Source organism: Macrotis lagotis, chromosome 3, assembly GCF_037893015.1.
Source record: "Macrotis lagotis isolate mMagLag1 chromosome 3, bilby.v1.9.chrom.fasta, whole genome shotgun sequence".
NCBI lineage: Eukaryota > Metazoa > Chordata > Mammalia > Peramelemorphia > Peramelidae > Macrotis > Macrotis lagotis.
In genome coordinates this window covers 71,997,055-72,019,636 of record NC_133660.1, presented here as the reverse complement: position 1 = coordinate 72,019,636, position 22,582 = coordinate 71,997,055, and the positions used below count along the sequence as shown (strand labels likewise).

Below are 22,582 nucleotides of genomic sequence, written 5' to 3'. Positions count from 1 at the left end.
CCAAATTACCTTTTATTTCTTTTTCATGTACTTATTTTATACACACACACACACACACACACACACACACACACACAACACACACATATGTGCACAATTTATTTCTGCTGTTAAAATACTTGTCCTTACTTGAGGTAAGGGCTACTTTATTAGAATTTGTATCTCTTTAGCATAGTGCCCAGTATACTGGTACACAGTAGATGTTCAGGTATGGGTTAGACTAGATGGTTCCTGACAGCTCTGAGATTCTATAAGAACTAGGGATACTTGAGCATGCATGTAGACAGATGGCAATAAACCAATGGCAAGGTAGACATTAAAAATGTATGAGGAAGACTTGGCAAAAGCAAAGGATGCAGGTAATGGAATGAATGTGAATGAGTAGTCAAGAAATTGCTACTTAGGGAGAATAGAAGAGGAAAATTGGAGGCATTATCTTTGAATGACTTCTCTCTTAGTTAAGTAGCAGGGCTAGGTTTAAAAATTGGGGTTTTGAGGTTCAATTTGCTAATATTGTTTGTTTGTTTGTTTGTCTTGCTATTTGTCTTTTTTTTTCTTTTTTAGCCCAGATCTGGTTTTTCATTGATGTTGGAAACTTCTGGTAGAAAATTGACTTACTGAAACTTCTTCCATTCTTGCAAACTGTTTGCCCCTAGCTTATTCTTAGAGAGTTGGCTAGACAGAGTATGTGAAATGATTTGCCCATCCATAGCATGCTTCAGAAGCAGAGTTAGAACCTAGTTCTTCTTTGATTCCAAGATCAATCTAGCCGCTGTTTCATGCTGCCTCTTGTATTACATTTACCTGTTAAATTGTAAACTTCATGAAATAGGAACTGTTTTGATTGACAGATATTGAATAAATGGGGGTTGAATGAATGAATATAGGAGAATTCTTCCTTCTGAAAGTATCCTTCTGAAGCACTTTGCAAACCATAAAATTTTATAGAAATGCTAGCCATCATTGTTATTATTACAATTAGGAATAATTTGTATTTTTATGTTGCCAATCGACAATCAAGATCTATGTTAGAAATTCATGATAGGGGTGGCTAGGTGGCACAGTGGATAGAGCACTGGCCCTGGAGTCAGGAGTACCTGACTTCAAATCTGGCCTCAGACATTTAATAATTACCTAGCTGTGTGGCCTTGGGCAAGCCACTTAACACCGTTTGCCTTGCAAAAAAACCTAAAAGAAAAATGATAATTAGAAATTTGGAGTAGGAGACTGGAATTTCACCATTATTGGAAAAAAGGAAGAAAAATTTACTTATCTTTAGAGATCTGCTGTCCTATGAAGTTTTAGTTCTTTTCCCCTAACCTGAGAAGTCACCCAATCTCACTTTTACAAAGGTTTCGAAAAGCTGTCACCCCCTCCATATGCACTTGCCATAAGAGGAAGAGTTCTAACATTTTACCCCCTTCTTGAAGGCCTTGGGCATTTCTTGCTGCTCTTTTCTAAGTATTGTATAGTCTTAGGGTGGTTTAAGCTGATGACTATCCTAAACTAAGGTAGGATGGTTCTAGGCTAAATATAACATCAGCTATGATTTATGAAGATGATAGAGTAGGTTCTAGTCCTCAATAAATGTTGCAAAAACATAGTAAATTTAACTGTAACCATTAAAGAGTCATTTTCCAGTCCTATACATTTGAAACTATTAAATAAGACTGTATTAAAAATAATTTGGCAATGTATAAAGAACTTTTTACTTTATGCAAAGTTGGTCTGTGAATATTTCATGATTGTTTCCAGATTTTGCCCAGATTTTGGAATCAGTCATAATAAGATTCCTAATTCAGCAAACCTGTATTTCTGGAGTTCTGAGCTATAGCATCAAAGTATGCCCTCCCACCTCTTTCCCTTTTTATGCTCACTCTGCCAAGAAACAATTTACAGATTTCTTTGGGTTATTCTGACCACCATAAATCCAAAAACAATTTTAGATAAGGACTGTTATTGTTATTTTTCTTTAGGTTTTTTTGCAAGGCAAACGGGGTTAAGTGGCTTGCCCAAGGCCACACAGCTAGGTAATTATTGTCTGAGACCTGATTTGAATCCAGGTACTCCTGACTCCAGGACTGGTGCTCTATCCATTATGCCATCTAGCCACCCCTGAGACATTGATTGTTTCCATCCTCTCTCAGCTCTTTCCTTGGAAATGATAAAAGTAATTTATAGTTATTTTGGGCATTTCTTAAGAGTGTAGTTTGAACCCACTGACCACTAAGGTCACTTCATAATTTAAATTGAAAAATTTTAGATATAGCAGTTAACTCTGCTACATTAATTCTATCTACTTAGAAAAACTTTTGTTAAGTTTTCCAAGTATAAAAGTTTAGTATTTTGTTTATTTAGTGAATCAATTCTGAAATTCTCAATGCATTGCGCCTCTTTTTTGTATTGACAGCTACATAATGTCTGACCAAAATGCTTTACAGTCGGCAAATATTTAAGCAGCTCCCGCTGTATGATAAGTGCTGGAGTTACAATTACTAGGAGAATGTGGTACTAATTAGTGGTTGGTGGTCAGGCAAGAGAGTTTTGGTCTAGGTCATCCCATGGATTGTGAATGGAGACAGAGCTGTATATTGACATGCCCATTCTAATAAAAATGATACTGTTTTGATTATTGAACAAGGGGGGAAGTGAGTAGCAGAACAGATGGTAAGATGCCCGTGTTGGCAAGGCACTATTACTGGTTGAGTGCTGAATCGCCTGGGGTCAGCTAATGTGGGGGGGGGGAGGCATTGCTTTTTTTCTGATTGCTAATCATGTATTTCAAATTAATAGTTAGTTGGCTTTAATATCAGTTTTAAGGGTCATATCTTCTAATGAGATTTCAAAATTTCTCGTAGTCAAAGGCATTTCTTCAGATAGATGTACAAATCATTTGTTACAGGAGAAGAAATTCCAATCAGAATTGTGAATTATGCAGTTGTAAAGAAGTTAGGTTTCTCAAGTTCCCAGAAAAAACAATGAAAATACCCAAAGGAGAAAGATAGCTAAGAACAAACATGATAATAAAAATATTTTTCAAAAAAGAAAACAAGTGAAGAAATATTTTTAAGAAAATACTATAGAGCAAAGTTCTTCATAAAGTTCTTTGATGATGGACAATGAAAGTGATGACCTCAAATGGATAAATAATGGAGAACTGTGTAAACAGAATGTTTAAGACACTTTACAAGGGAAAATAAAAGAAGAATTTAAGGAAATTTTAAAAATTGTATCAGAAATTGAAGCAAGAATAAAAGACATTAAAATGATCAGGATTAATAAATTATGGAAATGACTGATATGGAGTATTAAAAAATATGAAGAACAGGTAAATATGTAGAAATTAACCTAAAACAATTATTACAGCCTAAAACACAATTATAGACAATGGAAAAGTCCATTTCAAGAAAAGAAACAATACAATTGAGAACTAAAAAAAAATTCAGATACAAGTGACAGATGCGAGGAGTCAGAATATAAAAACCTCAAGATTGTTGTTATCATGGATTTTTTTTTAATTAACCAGTATATTCTAGTAAATTGTTAAAGAAAAATTCCTATACTTAAAAACAAGTTTGCTGGTTGATTTCAAAGGACTCTGATATGGAAAAATTAAAGATTCAATTCTCCTGTAATTATATCTTATAGTTAATTTTTATAATCAAAAGCAGAAAGGTTCATCTAAGATCTAGAGTAACAATGAATATCAAGAAGGATTATATCAGATTTTCAAGAAAAACCAGTGTTCAGAGAAATTAAACTATGACATATATAAAAATAAGCAATATGATCTACTCATTCAGAATTCTTTGTCCAACATAATTCATGAAGCATTTGAACTTTAAAATTTATATTTTCCTATGAACTCTCCAGAGACAGCGTTTGAAAAACTGGAATACTTTCATGACAAAAATAAAAGTGCTTTAAGCAGTTTGTGCTTCTCAAATTATCTAGGAAATGTTGCTTTGGGTTAAGTCTCTAAATGTTTCAGAATTCTGTTTTCACATAAACAAAAAGGAAATAAAGAATGAGGGAGAAAAATGTCATTAGAATGGGAAAAGAAAAATACTTATAGCGTTTTTTTTTGCTAGTAAAGAACTGGAAAATGAGGTAATGCCCATCAATTAATGAATGATGAACAAATTGTTATATTTGATTGTGATGGAATAAAATTGTGCTAAGAGAAATGATGAGCAGGTGGAGTTTAGAAAAATCTGGAAAGATTTATATGAACTGAGAATTCCTGAAGCTTCTACTACCTGCTGCTACTACCACCTCCAAGGCTTACTGCAGGTACTGCTGCCAAACTCCAGTAACAAGAGACCTCTCCTACCAAGCTGCCAACTCCTCCAGAGTTGTCTTAGACAACTTTGTGAAATAAGTAGAATCAGGAGAACATTTTACATAGTGACAGCAACATTGTGCTATGAAGAATAGTGACTTAGCTATTCTCATCTATATTATAAGGATCTCAGACAGTTCCAAAAAGGACTCAATGTAAAAAATGCTATTTACCTTCAGAAAAACAACTGTTGTTGTCTGAATACAGAGTGAAGCATACTGTTTTTCTTTTTCCATCCTTCCCTCTTTCCTTTCTCTTTCTGTCTTTCTAACATCCTTTTCTTCCTTCCTTTTCTTCCAAGAGAGTGGAAATGTTTTACCTGATTTGTACATGTAAAACCTATGTCAAATTGTTTACTGTCTCAAGGAGAGGAGAGATGATATAGGGATAGAATTTGGAACTAAAAACTTAAAAAAAACCCCAAATGTTAAAAATTGTTTTTTACATGTAATGGGAAAAATTAAATATTATTAAAAAAGAAAATAAGACTTTATTCTTTAGTTTGTCCATGATGAGTATTCATTTCATGAAATAGAGACTTCTGTAGTTTATATTATAAGGCAGGGGTTAGAAAACTATAGACCATGACCAAATATGGTTTGTTGACTGTTTTTGTATGGCCACTCCCCTTTCCCAGTTAAGAGTAGTTTTTACATTTTTAAATAAAATAAAACTTTATTAAAAATTTTTTTAAAATAATTCTTAGGTCATTTGCAATATAAAAATAGTTCAACAGCTGGTCTTTAGCTCTTGAATCATAGTATAAAGATTTAGTTTGGAGCTTATTTGCTTTTATTTAATTTGGATTAATAACAGTAATAATTAGAAAAAGACATATTGATGGTGATGGTGATGTACAAGCAACAATCCCCTTCAAACACCTTTAAAATAACTCTTTGAATTAGCTTTTGGAGTGGCAGACCAACAAAAGGCCAGAGAGAAATATTTTTCAGTCTAAGACAACTTTGGGGGAATTGGCAACTTGGTAGGAGAGGTCTTTTGTCACTGGAGGGGCAGCAGCAGCAGCAGTAGTAGTTTCAGGAGTTCTCAGTCCAGAGACAGTAAAGGGATCAGCTTGCTGGTTAGAAAGAAATTACAGAGAACACTCTGCTGGCATTGGGTAAAGCTGGTGCTGATAGGAAACTCTTTTGCCCATGTGCAGTTCTGTTCACAGTACCAGATCACAGTTTTAGGATAGAGAGAGGCAATTATTCTTGGTCATAAGGGTGCATGGACCCTGGTTACAGTTCCAAGGCAGAGAAAAATGCTAGCATTTGTGATATCATGGGAACAGAGACACTTCCTGGGTAAAAACCAAAGCACAGATAAGGAGATCATACAAAAATGCAGACCTAGCTGTGAAAACAGCAGTACAAACAAGCTTGTTTGTATTTCCCCAACCCAAGTGGTCAGTGTCCAACTTTAATATAAAGTTTAAAGTCAAGAAATAGGCTTGGAAAAATGAGCAGACAACGCAAAATGAACTTGACCATAAAAAACTACTGTGATGGAAGGGAAAATGAAGACATAAACTTCAGAAGAAGATAGCAGTATGAAAATAGCTATAAGCACAACCTCAAAGAAAAATGCTTATGGAGCTAAAAACCAACAAGAATTCCTAGAAGAGTTAAAGAAAGAAATAAGAGTTGCAGGAAAAGAATGGGAAAAGAAATGAGAGTGATTCAAGAGATTTTACAGCTTGGTAAAAGAGGCATAAAAAATGCTGAAGAAAATAACACCTTAAAAATACTTAATTGACCAAATAATAAAAGGGGCCCAAAAAATTGTCTCAAGAAAAGAAGTCCTTACAAAGTAGAATGGGGGATGGGGTAGGAATAACATGGAGGGGAATTTAATAACTGTGGAGGAAAACATTGAAACAATTTTCTCTGATAAGAGACCTCTTTTCTCAAACATATAGAGAATTGTATCAAATTTATAAAAAATCAGTTATTCCCCTAAATGATGTGTGATCAAAGAATATGAATAGTTTTCAGTTGAGTTTCTCAATGCTATCCATTTACCTCATTTAAAAATAATGTTCTAACTCACGATTGACAGGAGAAATGGGGGTTTGAACTATGCCTTATACCTTTTAGATGGACTAATAGGACAGAGGGAGAAAATGACAAATGTTGGAAAGAATGTAGGGAAAATGAGATATTAATGCACTGTTAGTGGAATTGAATCATTCTATAGAGTAATTTGGAACTAGCAGTGCCATTACTAGGTCTTTATTCAGAAGAGATGAAAAACTGGAAGGAAAAGGATATTTTTAGCAGCTCTTTTCTGTTGGTAAGGAGTTGAAGATTTGAGGGGATGCCCATTGGTTGAGGAATGACCAAACAAATTGTAGTATGTTGTTAAATTGAAATGCTATTCTGTTAATAAGGAATGATCAGCAGGATGCTTTCAGCAAAAACTTACATGAGCAGATGCAATGGGAAATGTACTATATACAAAGTAGCTGCAATGTTGTGGGGTGATCAGCTGTGAATGACAACCTTTTCTCAGCAATATTGTGAACCAAGGGAAAGCTGAAGGACTTATTATGATAAAGAATCAAGCCATAGAGTTGATGGTGCTGAATACAGATTGAAAAATACTGTTTTTCACCTTTATTTTTTAGGGACAGCTAGGTGGCACAGTGGATAGAGCACTAGCCCTGGAGTTGGGAGGAACTGACTTCAGACACTTAATAATTACCTAACTGTATGACCTTGGGCAAATCATTTAACCCCATTGCCTTGCAAAAAAAAAAAAACAACTTTATTTTTTTGTGAAGTTTCTCTTTTTTGGGGGGGTGTTTATTTTCACATCGTGAGTATTGTGATAATAATTTTTCATGGCTACATATTTTTATTCTATATCAAATAACTTGTTTTTTCCATGAGAGGGGAAGTGGAGTGGGAGGAAGGGAGGGAGAGAATTTGGGGGAAATATAAAATAAAAATTTTAAAAATTTAAAAAATAAAAAAAAAAGATAGATGGGGGCAGCTAGGTGGTACAGTAGATAGAGTATTGGTCCTGGAATCATGAGGACTTGAGTTCAAATTTGACTATAGACACTTGATATTTACTAGTTTTGTTTACCTGAGCAAGTAACTTAACTGCATTGTCTTGCCCCCCCCCAAAAAAAGTACAGTAAGACAAATGGAAAAATTGATACAAAAATTCACTGAAGAAAATTGAGGAAATGGAAAAAGAAGTACAAAAACTCTATGAAGAAAATTATTTAAAAATTATAACTGGGCAAATACAATGCAAAGAGTGAAAAAATAGAAAAAATGCGAACTATCTCATCAGAATAACTTCTGACCTGGAAAATAGATGAGATAATTTAAGAATTATTGAACTACCTGAAAACCAAGATTAAGTTAAAAAAAAAAGCATAGACATCATATTTCAAGAAATTATCATGTAAAACTGCCCTGATGTTCTAGAAATAGAGAGTAAAATTGATTTGGTTGGTTCTTGTCCTTCATTATCAAAGATGACCAAAATGACAACTATATTTTTGATACAAATTACAGTGTGCCCTACTGTGGTTGATCAAACCAATACAAGTTCAGAATGCTCTACCACAGGTTGAGTACAAATAGTCTGTATGAATGAACATCTGGGGTATAGTCTAAACTTATGAATGTTACATTTCCTTTGAGTTGCTTCAATTTTTGCCTTCCTCATAGAATACAGCCCCCTAACTAATGAGGGCACACTATGTTGGGCAGTCTTATGCCATTGCCTCCCATGTTGTACAGTCAGTTCTAAAGTTCTTCAGTGAGACCTTCAGGTTGTCTTGGTATTGCTTCTTCTAACCCCCTTGAGAGCACTTGCCTTGTGTGAGTTTTCCATAAAATAGTTTTTTTGGCCAGTAAACATCTGACATCCTAATATGTCCAGCCTATTGTAGTTTCACTCTGTAGTAATGTCGGAATGCTAAGCAGTTTGACTTGAGAAAGGACCTCAGCATCTGGTATCTTCCACCAGATGATCTTCAGTATTCAGTTTCCTGACATGGCACTGGTTAACTGTCCAGGTTTCACAGGCATATAGCAATGTGGTTAGCACAATGGCTCTGTAGATTTTCAGCTTGATAGTCAGTCTAATACTTCTTCCGCCCCATACTTTCTTTTGGACTCTCCAAAATACTGAGTAGCTCTGACAATATGAATGTTATCCTCATTGTTAATGTGTACCTCCTTGGAAACTGCACTGCCAAGGTAAGTGAACTTGTCCACAGTACTCAAAACTTCTCCATTTGCTATATAATCAATTGATGGTTCCACATATGGATGGTGTGGTGCTGCCTGATGGAGCACCTTTGTTTTCTTTGGGTTAATTGTTAGACCAAAATGAGCACAAGCCGCATAGAATCAATCCATACTTTGTTGCATCTTGGCTTCATTGAGTGCACAATCATCTGCAAACTACAGCCAAGAACACTCCCTCCACTTTGTTTTTGGCTTGTAGCTTTTTTTCATGTTAAAGAATTTGCCATCAGTGTGGTAGCTGACCTTGTTGTGTTCACTTGTGTGACCTTGATAACGTGATGGAAAACATCACGCTTAAAAGTATGGGAATAAGGACACATTGTTATTTTCCTCCACTGGTGACTGGGAAATCTTGAGAACATTGTCCACCTTCCAGAACCTGTGTATACACCTTGTCATGAAACTGGTTTTCAATATTGATGAACCTCTCTGGGCAACCAAATTTTGATATAATTTTCTATAAATGCTCATGACTGCCAGTATCAAAGGCCTTGATCAGATCTACAAATGTATACAGACTTCTGTTCTGTTCCTGACATTTTCCCTGGAGTTGGTGGGCAGCAAACACCATATTGATTGTTACTCAGCCCTTTATGAAGCCATACTTGCTCTCGGGAAGGTGACCAACTTCCAGGTAAAGGATCAGCCTATTGAGAAGAGCTCTGGCAAGAATCTTCTCAGCAATGACTAAAAGAGAAATACCCCTGAGATTGCCACAGGATGGACAATGGAGGCATCCTTGAATTTTGGGGGTCTAACCTCTTCATGCCATATAACATGGAAAATTTCAGTCAATTTCTGCCCCCCCCCACTTTGTAGATCTCAACTGGAATAGAATCAAGTCTTCAACTTGAGGTAAATAGTCGATGGTAAAATAGAGATTTAAAGGATCTGCTGATAACCCCCTGAGAGATTCCAAAATGAAAACTCCCAGGAAAATCATAACCAAATTCCAGAGCTTCCAGGTCAAGGAGAAAATACTTCAAGCAGCTAGGGGAAAACATTTCAAATATCATAGAACCCTAGGGCAACTAGGTGGCGCAGTGGTTAGAGGACCAGCCCTGGAGTCAGGAGGACCTGAGTTCATAGCCAGCCTCAGACAATAAATACCTAGTTGTGTGACCTTGGACAAGTCACTTAAACCCATTGCCTTGCAAAAACCAAAAACAAACAAGCAAAGATCATAGAACCACACTTAGAATTTAAAAAGATTTAGTAGCTTCTATATTTAAGAAGTGGTGGGCTTAGAATATGATATTCCACAAGAGAAATGAACTAGGTTTATAACCAAAAATAATTTACCTATCAAAACTTAGTAAAATCATTCTGGTCAACAGAATGGATATTTAATGAAATTGAGGACTTAAATGCATTTCTAATGACCAGAACTGAATAAAAAATCTGACATTCAAATAGAGAAGCATAAAAAAAAGTAAACACGAAAAGGGCTCAATAAAGTTAAATTTTGCATTCCTATGTGAGAAGATGACACATGTAACTCTTAAGAATTTTATCACTATTAGGGCAATTCATTCATCATTTATTTATTTATCTATCTATCTATCTATCTATCTATCTATCTATTTATTTATTTTTGCAAGGCAATGGGGCTAAGTGGCTTGTCCAAGGCCACAGAGCTAGGTAATTATTAAGTGTCTTGAGGCTGGATTTGAACTCAGGTACTCCTGACTCCAGGGTCGGTGGTCTATCCACTGTGCCACTTAGCTGACCCTATTAGGGCAATTCAAAGGAGTTTACAATGATCTCAAAAAAAAAAAAAATGAAAGGGTTGAGAAAGAGGAATGCCTTAGGAGAAGGGGAAAGGGAGAGGCAGAACACCTTACATAAAAGAGGAATTCAAGAACTTTTATAGTAGAGGGAAACGGGGGAGGTGGTGGGCAATGTTTGTACCTTATTCTTATTGGAACTGGTTCAGAGGGAAAAATATATATTCATAATCAGTGGGGCATAGAAATCTATCTTGCCTAATAGAGAAATGGGAAGAAAAAAAGGGATAAGAGTTATGGGAAGAAAAGGAGAATGGAAAAAAAGAGAGGATTTATTAAGTGAGGCATTGGTCAGAATCAAAATAATCTTTTGAAGAGGGACTGGATTAAAGAAGAGAGATAAACAGAAGAAAGGAACATGGAAGATAATAGATAGTAGTGTGAATGGGATGAGCTTACCCATAAAATGGAAGTGAACAGCAGAATGAATTAAAACCAGACTCCAACAGTACATTATTTACAAGAGACACTTAAAACATAAAGACACACAGTAAAAATAGATATTCTTCAATTGAAGTAAACAAGACAGGGGCAGTAGTCAGGCTCTCAGACAAAGCAAAAGCAAAATTAGATCTAATTTTATGAGATTATCTAGGAAACGACATTTTATTATAAGTAACCATAGACAACGAAGTAATATAAAAATTTTATGCAAGTTTTTCTGATAAAGGCCTCAATTCTGAAATATATAGGGAACTGAGTCAACTTTATAAAAATAAAAGCCATTCTCCAATTAATAAATGTTCAAAGAATATGAACAGGTAGAATATGAACAGACATTTTAAGTCATATGAAAAATTATTCTAAATCACTCTTAGAGAAATGTTGGAGAGGATGAGGGAAAATAGGTTAAAAAATTTTCAGTACAGGACCATGTTATGTGAGAAAATTACATGTTTCTTTAAGTTTTATTTGTTATTTAACTGTTTTAGTTAGGAAGCTAGTTAGGAAGAAACAAATTGCAATTAGAATTTATCCCTTGTAAAATTGTATTTTGACTTTAAATTTGGCACAAGATATTTAGCACTGGTATGAAAGGAAAAAAAAATTTCAGCACTGAAAAAGATGATATACTGTTGGTGCTGTGAACTGGTCCAGCCATTCTAGAGAATAATTTGGAATTATACCCAAAGGGCTATAATGCTGAGCAAATGCTTTGACCCAGCAACACCCCATTTGTACCACAAAATGATCAAAGAAAAATGTAAAGGAGTTATATGAACAAAAATATTTATTGCATCATCTCTTTTTCTGGTGGTAATGAATTGGAAATTGAAGGGATGACCATCACTAGGGGAATGGCTGCACATGTGGAATATAATAATGATAGACTACAACTGTGTTATAAGAAATGACAAAGGGGGATGGTTTCAGAAAAAAAATACATGGCAAGATCTTTATGAACTGATGTAAAGTTAAATGAGAAGATGCAAGAGATCCCTGTGCATAATAACACTGTAATAATGATGAACTCTGAAATACTTGATTAATTTGATCAACATGATGATTGAAGACAGTCCCAAAGCATTCCTGATGAAAAAGTGCAGTCCATCTCCAGAGTGAACTGAGTGCAAATTGCAGTATTGTTTTTTTGCCTTTTTTTGCAATAAGGCTAATATGAAAATGTTTTCCATAATTTCATATATATAATTGAGAAGGAGAATTTGGACCTCAAAATTAAAAAGAAATTTTGCTGAAAATAGATAAATATTTTTTAAACAAGAAAATACTGTATTCCATTCTGATTTAGTAAAGTTGTGAAAAAGGACAAATTTAATAGTAAATAGACAATTCAGATTAAAAAAAGAGATATGGAATGGCTTAAATATTTTTTGTGGACCATCCAAAAGGATGGACACTAATTTTAATGCTTATTGCTAATTCTAGAAAGATATAAATTATATTTATGGTCTTGTATAAAACACAATCAAAAGCATAAAAAAACCATAGCCATTGTTTTTATGCTAAAAGGTTCCATTTAAATGGAGAGTATATAAATTTAAAATATTTGAGTACCTAAAAATTCTGTACTAACATTTATAGAGAATGAACTTATTGTCTTACAAAAAGAAAAAGACAAAATCTCTTATTATTTTAACATCATATCAACAAAAAGATAAATAAGATAAAGATGAAAAGGTAATTAAACAAACCAGATGCAGTGGGTACAGAGAGAATGGAAAAAAATATGTTTTTCTAAAACATCAACAGTGTGCAGGTACTATGCTAAGCACTACACATACCAATAAAAGAAAAAAAAAGATTGTCCTTACCTTTGGACCTTCTATTTTAATAGGGGAAAACAACATGGTAAAGGGAAGCTGGAAGTTAGGGTTGGGGGGGGTGAGGGAAGAAAGGATATTCAAGTGGAAGTCCAGGGCTGGCCAGAGACTCAAAGAGAAAACTGAGACAACCTTTGTCCTCAAAGACTTAAGTCCATCAATTTTTTCCTTTTCTATTAAAAAACTTTTTTCACTTCAAACTAAGTAATCAAAATTTTCAGAATAAGAAAGATTATGTCAGAAACTGAACTTCTATTAAGTAGTCTGATATATATACATACATTGTGCATCTGTTATATATGCACATATTATATATATTTGTATGTACATATATCTGTATATACATAGACAAAATAGCAACAAAATTGCTCCATTTGTATGTTCTTCATTTTTTCTTCTGTGAATTTTTTCTTACTTAAAAAATTCTGAGCTTAAAAAATTAATTGAGCACTTCCATTTTAATGCTAGAATAGATTTTTATGCTTTTTTTTTAAAAAAGCATTTACAATAAATTTTACATGCTACTTTCAAAGCTATCCAGCTTGTCAGTGATTCCTTATGATTCCTTATGGCATTCCTTTTATTCTCTGGTATATATTAAAAAATTTTTTTTTAATAAGCTCTTTTTCCAGGGTGAGGGGCAGGGTTGGAATTCTATCAAACTAACTCCCCTTTTCCATTGAGAAAAAAGAAAAGGCACTGGAATTAAAAGGATATCAGGAAAGGGTTCTTTTTTTTTAAGATTTTTTTCAAGGCAATGGGGTTAAGTGGCTTGCCCAAGGCCACATGGCTAGGTTAATTAGTGTCTGAGGTCAGATTTGAACCCAGGTACTCCTGACTCCAAGGCTGGTGCTCTATTCACTCTGCCTCCTAGCCACCCCAGGAAAGGATTCTTGTAGAAGGTGGAATTTTAACTGGGATCTGAAGGAAATCGATGAATGAAGAGGGAGAACATTCTTGGAATGGGGGAAACAGCTAGTGAAACTGCACAAATTTGAATGATGAATTTAGGATGCTCTTTTAAGGAAGAACAAAGAGATCTATATCACTGCATCACAGAGTACACAGAGGGGAGAGTAAGATGTAAGAAAACTACAAAGTATAAAAGGACCAAGTCGTGAAAGGCTTTAAAAGATAGAGAATTTTGTTTGATCGTGGAGATAGATTCACTTATTAATGGGATGGGGGAATGTGATGTAGTTGGAACTGAAGATTGGTTTTATAGCTGAGTGGAGGATAGTCTGTATTGTAGAGAGATTTTAGGCAGAGACCAACACAAGGACAACAGCAATAGTCTGGGTATGAGTTGGTGATGGTCCACACCCAGGTGATAATGTTTCAGAGGAGAGAAAGGGACATATTAAAAGATATTAGAAAAGTATAACTGATAGGACATAGCAACTGATTGGATATGGAAGTAAAAGAATGAAGAGTTGAGGATGACAAATTGCAGTACTTAAGAGCATGATGGTCCTCTTAGTAATAATAGGAAATTTCAGAAGAGGAGAAGGTTTGGGGGCAAAGATAGTTCTTTTTTAGATATGGTGATTTGAAGTTGACTTCAGGACATTCAGTTTAAAATGTCCAAAAGGCAGTTGGAGAAGCAAGACTGGTAGTGTGAAGAAAGGTTGGCATTGGACAAATTGATCTGATGAGTATCTACATAGATATAATTGATCCATGGGAACTGATGACATTACCAAATGAAGTAGGATAGAAGGAGAAAATAAGAGGTCCCAGGACAGAGCCTTGAGGAATAACCTTTGCTGGTAGACTTCACTTATATGGAAATCCAGCAAAGGCAGGAAGACAAGCAGGAGAGAACAGTGTCTTGAAAACCTAGAAACTATCAAAGGGAAGAGGGTGATGGACAGTATCAAAGTCTTCAAAGAAGTCAAGAAGGATGGCTATTTGGGAAAGGTTATTAATTTTTGCAATTAAAAGATGATTGGTAACTTTGGAGAAATAATTTCAATTAAATTTTGAAGTTGGAAGTCATATTGAAGAAAGTTAAGAAGAGATTAAGAAGAGAGGGGGGCAGTTAGGTTGCGCAGTGGATAGAGCACTGGCCCTGGAGTCAGGAGTACCTGAGTTCAAATTCGGCTTCAGACACTTAATAATTACCTAGCTGTGTGGCCTTGGGAAAGCCATTTAACCCCCTTGCCTTGCAAAAAAAAAAAGAGAGAGAGATTAAAAGGAAAGAAACCTGTTTTTTAAAAAACAAATATGCATAGTAAAACAAAACAGGTTTCAACATCGGGTGTTTTCAATGATGTCTGTGTCTGTCTGTCTCTCTGCAGCTTGAATCTATAACAATTTTGTAAGGAGATAGGCAGAATGCCCATAGATCCTCTGAAATTGTGATTGTTTATTATATTGATGAGAGTTCTTAAGTAATTCAAAAGTTGTTTTTTTTAACACAGTTGTATGATTTTTTTTCTACTGGTTCTGCTCACTTCACTGCATCAATTCATACAATTCATCCTAGATTTCTTTGAAACTATCACTTTTTTTATTTCTTATGGTACAATAATATTGTTATGTTTATATATCTTAATTAAACTAGTCTGAATTTCTGGATACCCCCTTACCTTCCAATTCTTTTAATAATAAATCTGGCTGTAAATATTTTGTACATGTAGATCCCTTTCTTCTTTCTCTGATCTCTTTGGAATTATAGACCTAGTACCGTAATACAAGTCTCTATGTGCAATATAAGAGAATAGCTGAATATATTTGGATATATAAATGTAATGCAATATCATATGCTATAATACAGGGAATTGGGATACACAGACAGATTTTAAGAGGACACTGGAAAGATGTTTTATTTGTTGACATCTATTGTGTTAATGTGATATCTTGTATACTTTTTCGATCCCTCTACCCTTAGATGATATGAATGCACAAGTTTTGTGGTATTCCATCTTTGCTTCTATTATAGATTTATTAGAGTTGACTCTGAAGTGTTGTGATTATAAGATTATAAATGGGAGAAAACTTTCATTATCCTTTTAACATGACTATATGACTCAATTATTTTCTACATGGATGCTATTTCTGGTAATCCTCAAGTTGACAATTTTTAGTCTGATATATAAGCAGTATAGTGACAAAAGACAAATTTTTCAATTGAGAGTTAGCATTTGTGATTATTCCAAATATGTTTAAATAAATGAAAAAAAAACTTTTAATGTGCTTAACTGCCCTTAATAAACTTGCATCCTAATAGGGCAGTTCTTCATCTTTTTTATATCTTGTACTCCATTACTTATCTGGGGAAATCTTTGAATCCTTTCTCATAAAAAAATTGTACTGAAAGGAAATTCTAAATTTCTGTCAGAGATTAGGGAATGTATATAAATATATCCCCATCTAAGTTCACAGACTGGAAACCCATTGACCTCAGTTCAGAAATCTTGTAACAGAAAAACCTCTTTCTCTTTGTCTGTCTGTGTGTCTATCTATCTACATCTACATATACATCATACATATATGCAAAGAGAGTGGAGTAGTGGGGTACTTGATTATCATGTCTTAAATTTATAATTATCAGCTTGCCTTTTATACTCATAGGAGAAGAAACTTCATTGGGCTATTAGTTAATTTTTCTACATAGAAATTACATCTAGTTCAGGTTGACAGACAGTCAAGGGAACCCTAGGCAATGTGCACAACCCAGATTAAGGCTATGTAAATGGACATTAAGGAGGTTTCTGTCTTATTGTTCTCTATACTTACCAGTCTTTGGAACCCATGTCTACCATTTTTGATTGTTAGAAAAAAATGATGGTTGTTTATGTTGTTTAGTCAAATGTCAACAAATGGACAATCCCTAACTTAAGATCTCCATTGATTTTTTTTTTAATACAATGAGAATAGGAAGAAAGCCTCAATCCAGGATGTTGGATACACCCTCCCCCTTCCCCCCCATCCTGTATTGAATTTATTGAAAGGCATAAATGAAAGTTGCACAGGCTGGGCAAATTTAAATAAATTGTGATATTATTGGAGGGAATACCCACATTAAGGAGATCACAGACCCCTTACTGGGGCACTTGAAATATTAAAGTATCAAAATGATTCTAATATATACTTAAACTCTAACAGTACTTTATATAGAAAACATTTGAAGTAAAGGTAAAACCCTAGTTATTAGAATGCACTGTCTGGCATAAATGTTTGCTTGAAATGTGTCCTTCATGAATTATGTGTCCTCCTGAATTATGACCAGTATGGGGAAGGGTGTCAAAGCCCTTCCACATGAAGGGTAGAAAGAATTGGGAATTATCCTGCAGAAGGCTAGCTCACTAACAGGGCTAGCTCACTAACATAATATGTAATATGTGCCTTAATGTTAGCAAAGTGCTATGTATGTTATCTTACTGATCTTCACAATTATCCTGGTAATAAGGTGCTGCTATTTTCCTCCTTTGACAGATGAATAAGCTGAGTTGGAGAGAAATTAACTAAGTCCAGGATCACTTATGTAGTAAAAGCCTGTCTTTCCAACTCCAAGCTTAGCACCTTCCTCATTACCGTGATGTCCTCATAAATATAATGGTATTTTCTTGTGGAGGAGAGTCCTGTGTTTGTTGCTACTGAAGTCATGGAGAGAATTACAAAGAGATTCAGTCTGATGAAAAGAAACATCAACTAACAATTAGAATTGTTCAGAAATAGGGCAGCTAGGTATTGCAGTGCTGGACTTGAGGTCAGGAAGCCTCATCTTCTTGAGTTCAAACCTGGCCTAGATACTTATCTGTGTGACTCTGAGCAAGTCACTTAATCCTCTTTGCCTCAGTCTCCTCATCTGTCAGATGAACTGGAGAAGAAAATGGCAAACAATTCCAATATCTTTGCCAAGAAAACTCCAAATGGGATCACAAAGAGTTAGACATGACTGAAAAATGACTGACCATCAACATGAAAAGTAGAATGAACTGTCTTAGAAAAGTAATGAGTTTCCTCTCTCATTGAAGATCTTCAAGAAAAAGTGGATTTAATAATTTTTGGTATCTTGTAGAAAGGACTCTTTCAGGTGGGTTATGCTGTGTAACCTCTGATAAAGAATTGTTAAATTCTTTTTGGATTTCAATGAATACTTTTAAAAAAGATGATTTCTTTAAATGAAATTTGTAGTGTGAAAAAGGAGGGAGTACATTAAAGTTTTGTCTATTTTTAAGATGCTTTCAGGATTTTAGTTGTAAACTTTAGTTTTAAACTCACTGGAGATAAGGAATTTTCTGAGAAATGATAAAAGGAAGCCTTGTAGAGGTAATTTATTTTAGGTAGGATTTGTGTTTTGAAATATGTCATATGCCATCTAGCTCATTGAGGTAAATACAAGAAGAATAAACAAAATATTTTCTAGCCAAGGAGATTTATGAATACACTAATTTTTTTCTCTGTTCTATGGCTAAAAATGAACAGCCTTTATAAACCAAATGCTTAGAGTGGCTTGATCATATAATCCTATTGTCTTGAGTAGTTTTAAAAAAAAGTAGGTTATAAGAAATTCTAGAAGTCTGTGAAATTGCAGCTCTGCAGTCAGCTGATCTTGTTCAAACCATCTTTAAACTCTGTTTTACCTTCTTGAGTACAAAAGATACAAGAGATTATTAGGCAGGCAGGCATTTTTCCCTTTTAGAAAAATAGCTCTCTTTAAGAAAGAGATTATATTTTGTAATCAGTGCTACTATCATATGTAAAAGGTAAAATCTGGTTTCAAGGAATAATCTAGTACAGCTCTTCTCAAAGTGTGACCTATTCTTTTCCATCTCCTTCCCTCCCAGATCCTTTCAGAGAGTCTTTGAATCAAAACTATTTTCCTAATAATACTAGGATGTTATTACCCTTCTAAAATACTCTTTTCCAACTACATACCCGTGTGAGACCAAATTTTCTGCATGTACTTCAACTAAAACAATGGATTGAATACAACAATAGAGAGATTTCAATTATCTTCTACTAAGCCAGATATTACAGACATTTCTAAAAAAAATATGTAATAATGTCATTCTTATTACTACACTTTTGGGGGTTTTGGAATGAATTTATTTTTTTAAAATTATTAAGACATGTAAAATTTATCAACTTTAATATGATAAATATCAACAGATATAATACACATAAACAAAAGCTCTTTGAGGTTATCAAAAAATTTTTAAGGATATACGGGAATCCTGAGTCCAAGAGTTTGAGAAGCACTGGCCTAGTAAATGGTGTTAGTATTCATATTTTGGTTTTTAAAAAAAAATTTTTTTGCAAGGCAATGGAGTTAAGGTCACACAGCTAAGTGTTTGAGGTCAAATTTGAACTCTGGTCCTCCTGACTCCAGGGTCAGTGCTCTATTTACTGCTCTACCTAGCTGCTCCCTCACTGTACCACCTAACTGCCCCCTCACATTATGTTCATTGATAGTATTACTTATTTAAATTATATTATATAATTATAAGTAATAATAATTACTTATTTAAATGTGGAGCATAGAAACTTATTTAATCTATTTAAAAAATAAGACTTAATAAAGTGATCCTGGGATCATCACTTTATTACATCTTCACTCTTCCAGCTGTGAGATACAAGGAAAAGAATTAGATAATTTCTGTTCTGAAAGAGCTTCTATTCTATCAGAAGACTGGGTATTCCAAACATCTTCATGTACTTCTTTATTCTTTTGGAACTCTCCATAATGTCTTTCTTTGCCAGGAAATTCATTGGGAAAATCATTTTCTTCCAAGAATGAGTCCACCCTGGTACTCTCATCTCATCAGGGCCTCTATGTAAAGAAGAGGCTAAGCATGGATTTTCCTCCACATTTTCTACCAGTTATACCGTGCACCTCCTTTTCAGTTTCTTTTGGTGTATTTTCCCCTTATTAGCTTGTAAATTCCTAGAGAGAAAGGACTGTCTTTGTTTTCATTTATATTTGTATCCTTATGCTTAGCACAGGGCCTGGGACTTAGGCACTTATTAAATATTTACTGATGGACTAATTTGACTGGAGTTTTAAGCTCCTAAGCTCATAAAGCTTAAATCTACATTAAGACTTTGGGGTTAGTTGATGTATAGAACAGAAATGCATCCCTAAGGGTACCTATCTTCTTTGAGAAGACACATTCTTCTGTATTAAGTCTTTCCTGATTCTTCCAACTCCTAATACTTTCCCCTGTAGATATTTGTATTTATTAACTTTTTTCTATATATAATAATTTACACGTGCTTCTTGTTGCCTCTATTAAAATGTTAATCTCTTGAGAGTAGAGATTTTTTCACTTTTTGTTCTTGAATTCCTAGCATAATGTTTGACACATAGGTTAAATAAGTATTTTTGATTGATTTTGGGAGGGAAGGTGCAAGTTTCTGCTGTGATTGTGCCATTGACTACACGTTTTTTGAGATGGTTTCTGAGGTCTTCCATCACAGATAAAGCAGACTCTCCATGTCTTTTATGGAATGTCATGAATAAGCAAATTATATGTTGTGGATTGCTCCTCAGGTATTCTACATCTTTTATGTGTAGTGAGAATATACCTATTCTCATACTGAACTCTCACTTCAACTGAAATTCTTTTGATACTTGGAATTCACCAAATACATCAGGATCCACTTGAAACTGGTGTTCTTTTGATGTTCACTGTCCCTGCTTCATTCTCTTCCTCTTATAGGCCTGTGATCTGGCAATATGGATGGTCAAAAGTGTGCAGGTATTGGGCCCAGCCTTATTACTTCTAGTATCTTGCATATATTTTGAATAGGTTGACATTGGTTCTAATCAGGGATGATGTGTGTGTGTTGTTGGGTCCGGACACCCCATTTTCACAGTGCTCAATTTCCTGTTGATGCCAACAACTTTTCAGTGAACTTTAAGCTCATCTTTTTTTTTAATAGAATGGTAGGAAAATGATGTTGAGAATCACTGTCTAGGAGAACAGTGTAGTCCACATTCTTAGTTTTTTATCATAACTTCTGGACAGGAGTCTATAAATTGAGATGGAATAGATCCATAAGGAATTAATAATGAGGTCAGTGTCACTGTCCCCATTTTCCAAAGTGACCAACGTCCCTGATTTTGTCTTCATTTCTAAAAACTCCCAGGAGGTATAATTTATTTTGCTTATTTTGTTTTGCTTTGTTTTAATTTTATTACTATTGACAACATGTAGAATCAAACAAAACACATTGGTCATGTTTCCTCCCTACCCCCCCCCCCCATATCAGTCTACATCCCATGTCCATCTCCTCGCTAACAGGTAGCTATTGTGTTTCAAAATGAATTCTCTGGAATCATGGTTGGTCATTATGTCAGTTTCTCTCTCTGCCTTCTCTTCATTCAAAGACCAATAAGTTCTTATACTTTTTTTCTTTTAAACTTCTCTTCTAGCTCCATCCTCCTTAGTTTGCTTTTCTTAGAACTGACCCCTCCCTATTTCCACCCCTTTGCCCTCCTGTTTTCTGGTTGAGTCAAGGTTTCTGCACTCAACTCTGTGAGTATGTGTCTATTTGTATCTCTGTGTTTCCCTCCTTTAACAGATTCAGATAAGAATGAAGTTCTAGTGTCCTGTTTCCCCTTTGCCCTCACTTTTTGCACATTTCAATTATTTGAGATAATTTTCTCCAATCTTCCTCCATTCCTCAGTGTATTCCTATTATCTTTTCCATTTAAGATCATCAAAACATAACAACCATTCTAAGGCCTTCTTCAAATTAGATTTCCCCTGTGATCCCAGATGATGATAGGGACATGTAATTATCCTTCCATAATAGAATGTAGTCTTATTTAGTCCCTTTAAATATTCACTCATGATTACTTTTTTAATGTTTCTTTTGACTTATGAGTTGATATTTCAGATTTTCTACACAGCTGTGGTCTTTTCATCGGGAATTTTTTTTAAGGTTTTTTTGCAAGGCAATGGGGTTAAGTGGCTTGCCCAAGTCCACCTATTAAGTTTCTGAGGTCAGATTTAACTCAGGTACTCCTGACTCCAGGGCTGGTGCTCTATCCACTGCCCCACTTAGCCTTCCCCTTAATTGTGAATTCTTGCAAGTCTTCTGTTTCATTAAATATCCTTTCCCTTCCTTCCTCCCTTTCTTCCAATCATCTCTCCTGGCCTCCCCATCCCCCGCCCCCAGGATTACCCTCAATTTTGCTGGGTAAGTTATTCATTGTTGTAAGCCTCTATCTGTGACCTTTTATTTCAAGCTTTCTGCATCGTTATAGTGGAGATTGCTAATTATGAATGAGCCTGACTGACATTTAAGTACTTGAATTTTTTCTTTTGGAATTATTGCATTATTTTTTCCTATTACCTGAAAGGTCATATTTTGGTCACAATGATCCTCTTCATTTTTCATTTGGAGTTTCTTTTAGGCAAAACCCATTGAATTTTGTTTTCCAAATTGCCTTCTAGGTCTAAGTTATCTGGGCATTTTTCTTCTGTTATTTTTTGAAGTCAGATGTCTAAGCCCTTTATTTTTTTCAGTCATTACTTCCAGTCAATCCAGTGTTTCTTAAATTTTATCTCTTTTTTCACTAATTATGCTATCTCTTACATTGTCTTCTATTTATTTTCATCTGACTTTGTTGTCTCGGAGTCCATTATCTTCTATTTGATCCATTATAGTTTTCATGGAGTTTGCTCCTTGAATATAGTTTCATATCTTCCTATGTTAATTCCCTTTTCAATTTTTAGTAATATAGAATATCATTTAGATCATATATGACATTACACCAGAAATCCAAGTTCTACAGGTCACTCACTAACTGGTGCATTCTGGGATAACATCACTATAAGCATATCTCATTTCCATAGCAACAAAGGCATTACAGTTAGTTGTATATTTTCAGATGAATGAGATGAGGTGCTATATTTCAGAAGTAACACCAAGAAAAAG

At 34.6% G+C, this 22,582-nt stretch overlaps 1 protein-coding gene across 2 annotated transcripts in view; it reads left to right on the top strand.

The window, feature by feature from the left end:
• The window catches only part of WWC2 (WW and C2 domain containing 2), a 252,848-nt gene that overhangs the window by 47,253 nt on the left and 183,013 nt on the right, over positions 1-22,582 (top strand). The window contains exon 1 of one of the 2 annotated variants that reach the window (XM_074228914.1): positions 1-22,582. This exon is cut by the window's left edge and continues 13,285 nt beyond it. The exons of the other annotated variant lie outside the window; for it this stretch is intronic. Within the exon in view, the coding sequence (XP_074085015.1) occupies positions 22,536-22,582 (47 nt within the window). The 5' untranslated portion in view covers positions 1-22,535. 2 annotated transcript variants of the gene reach the window in all.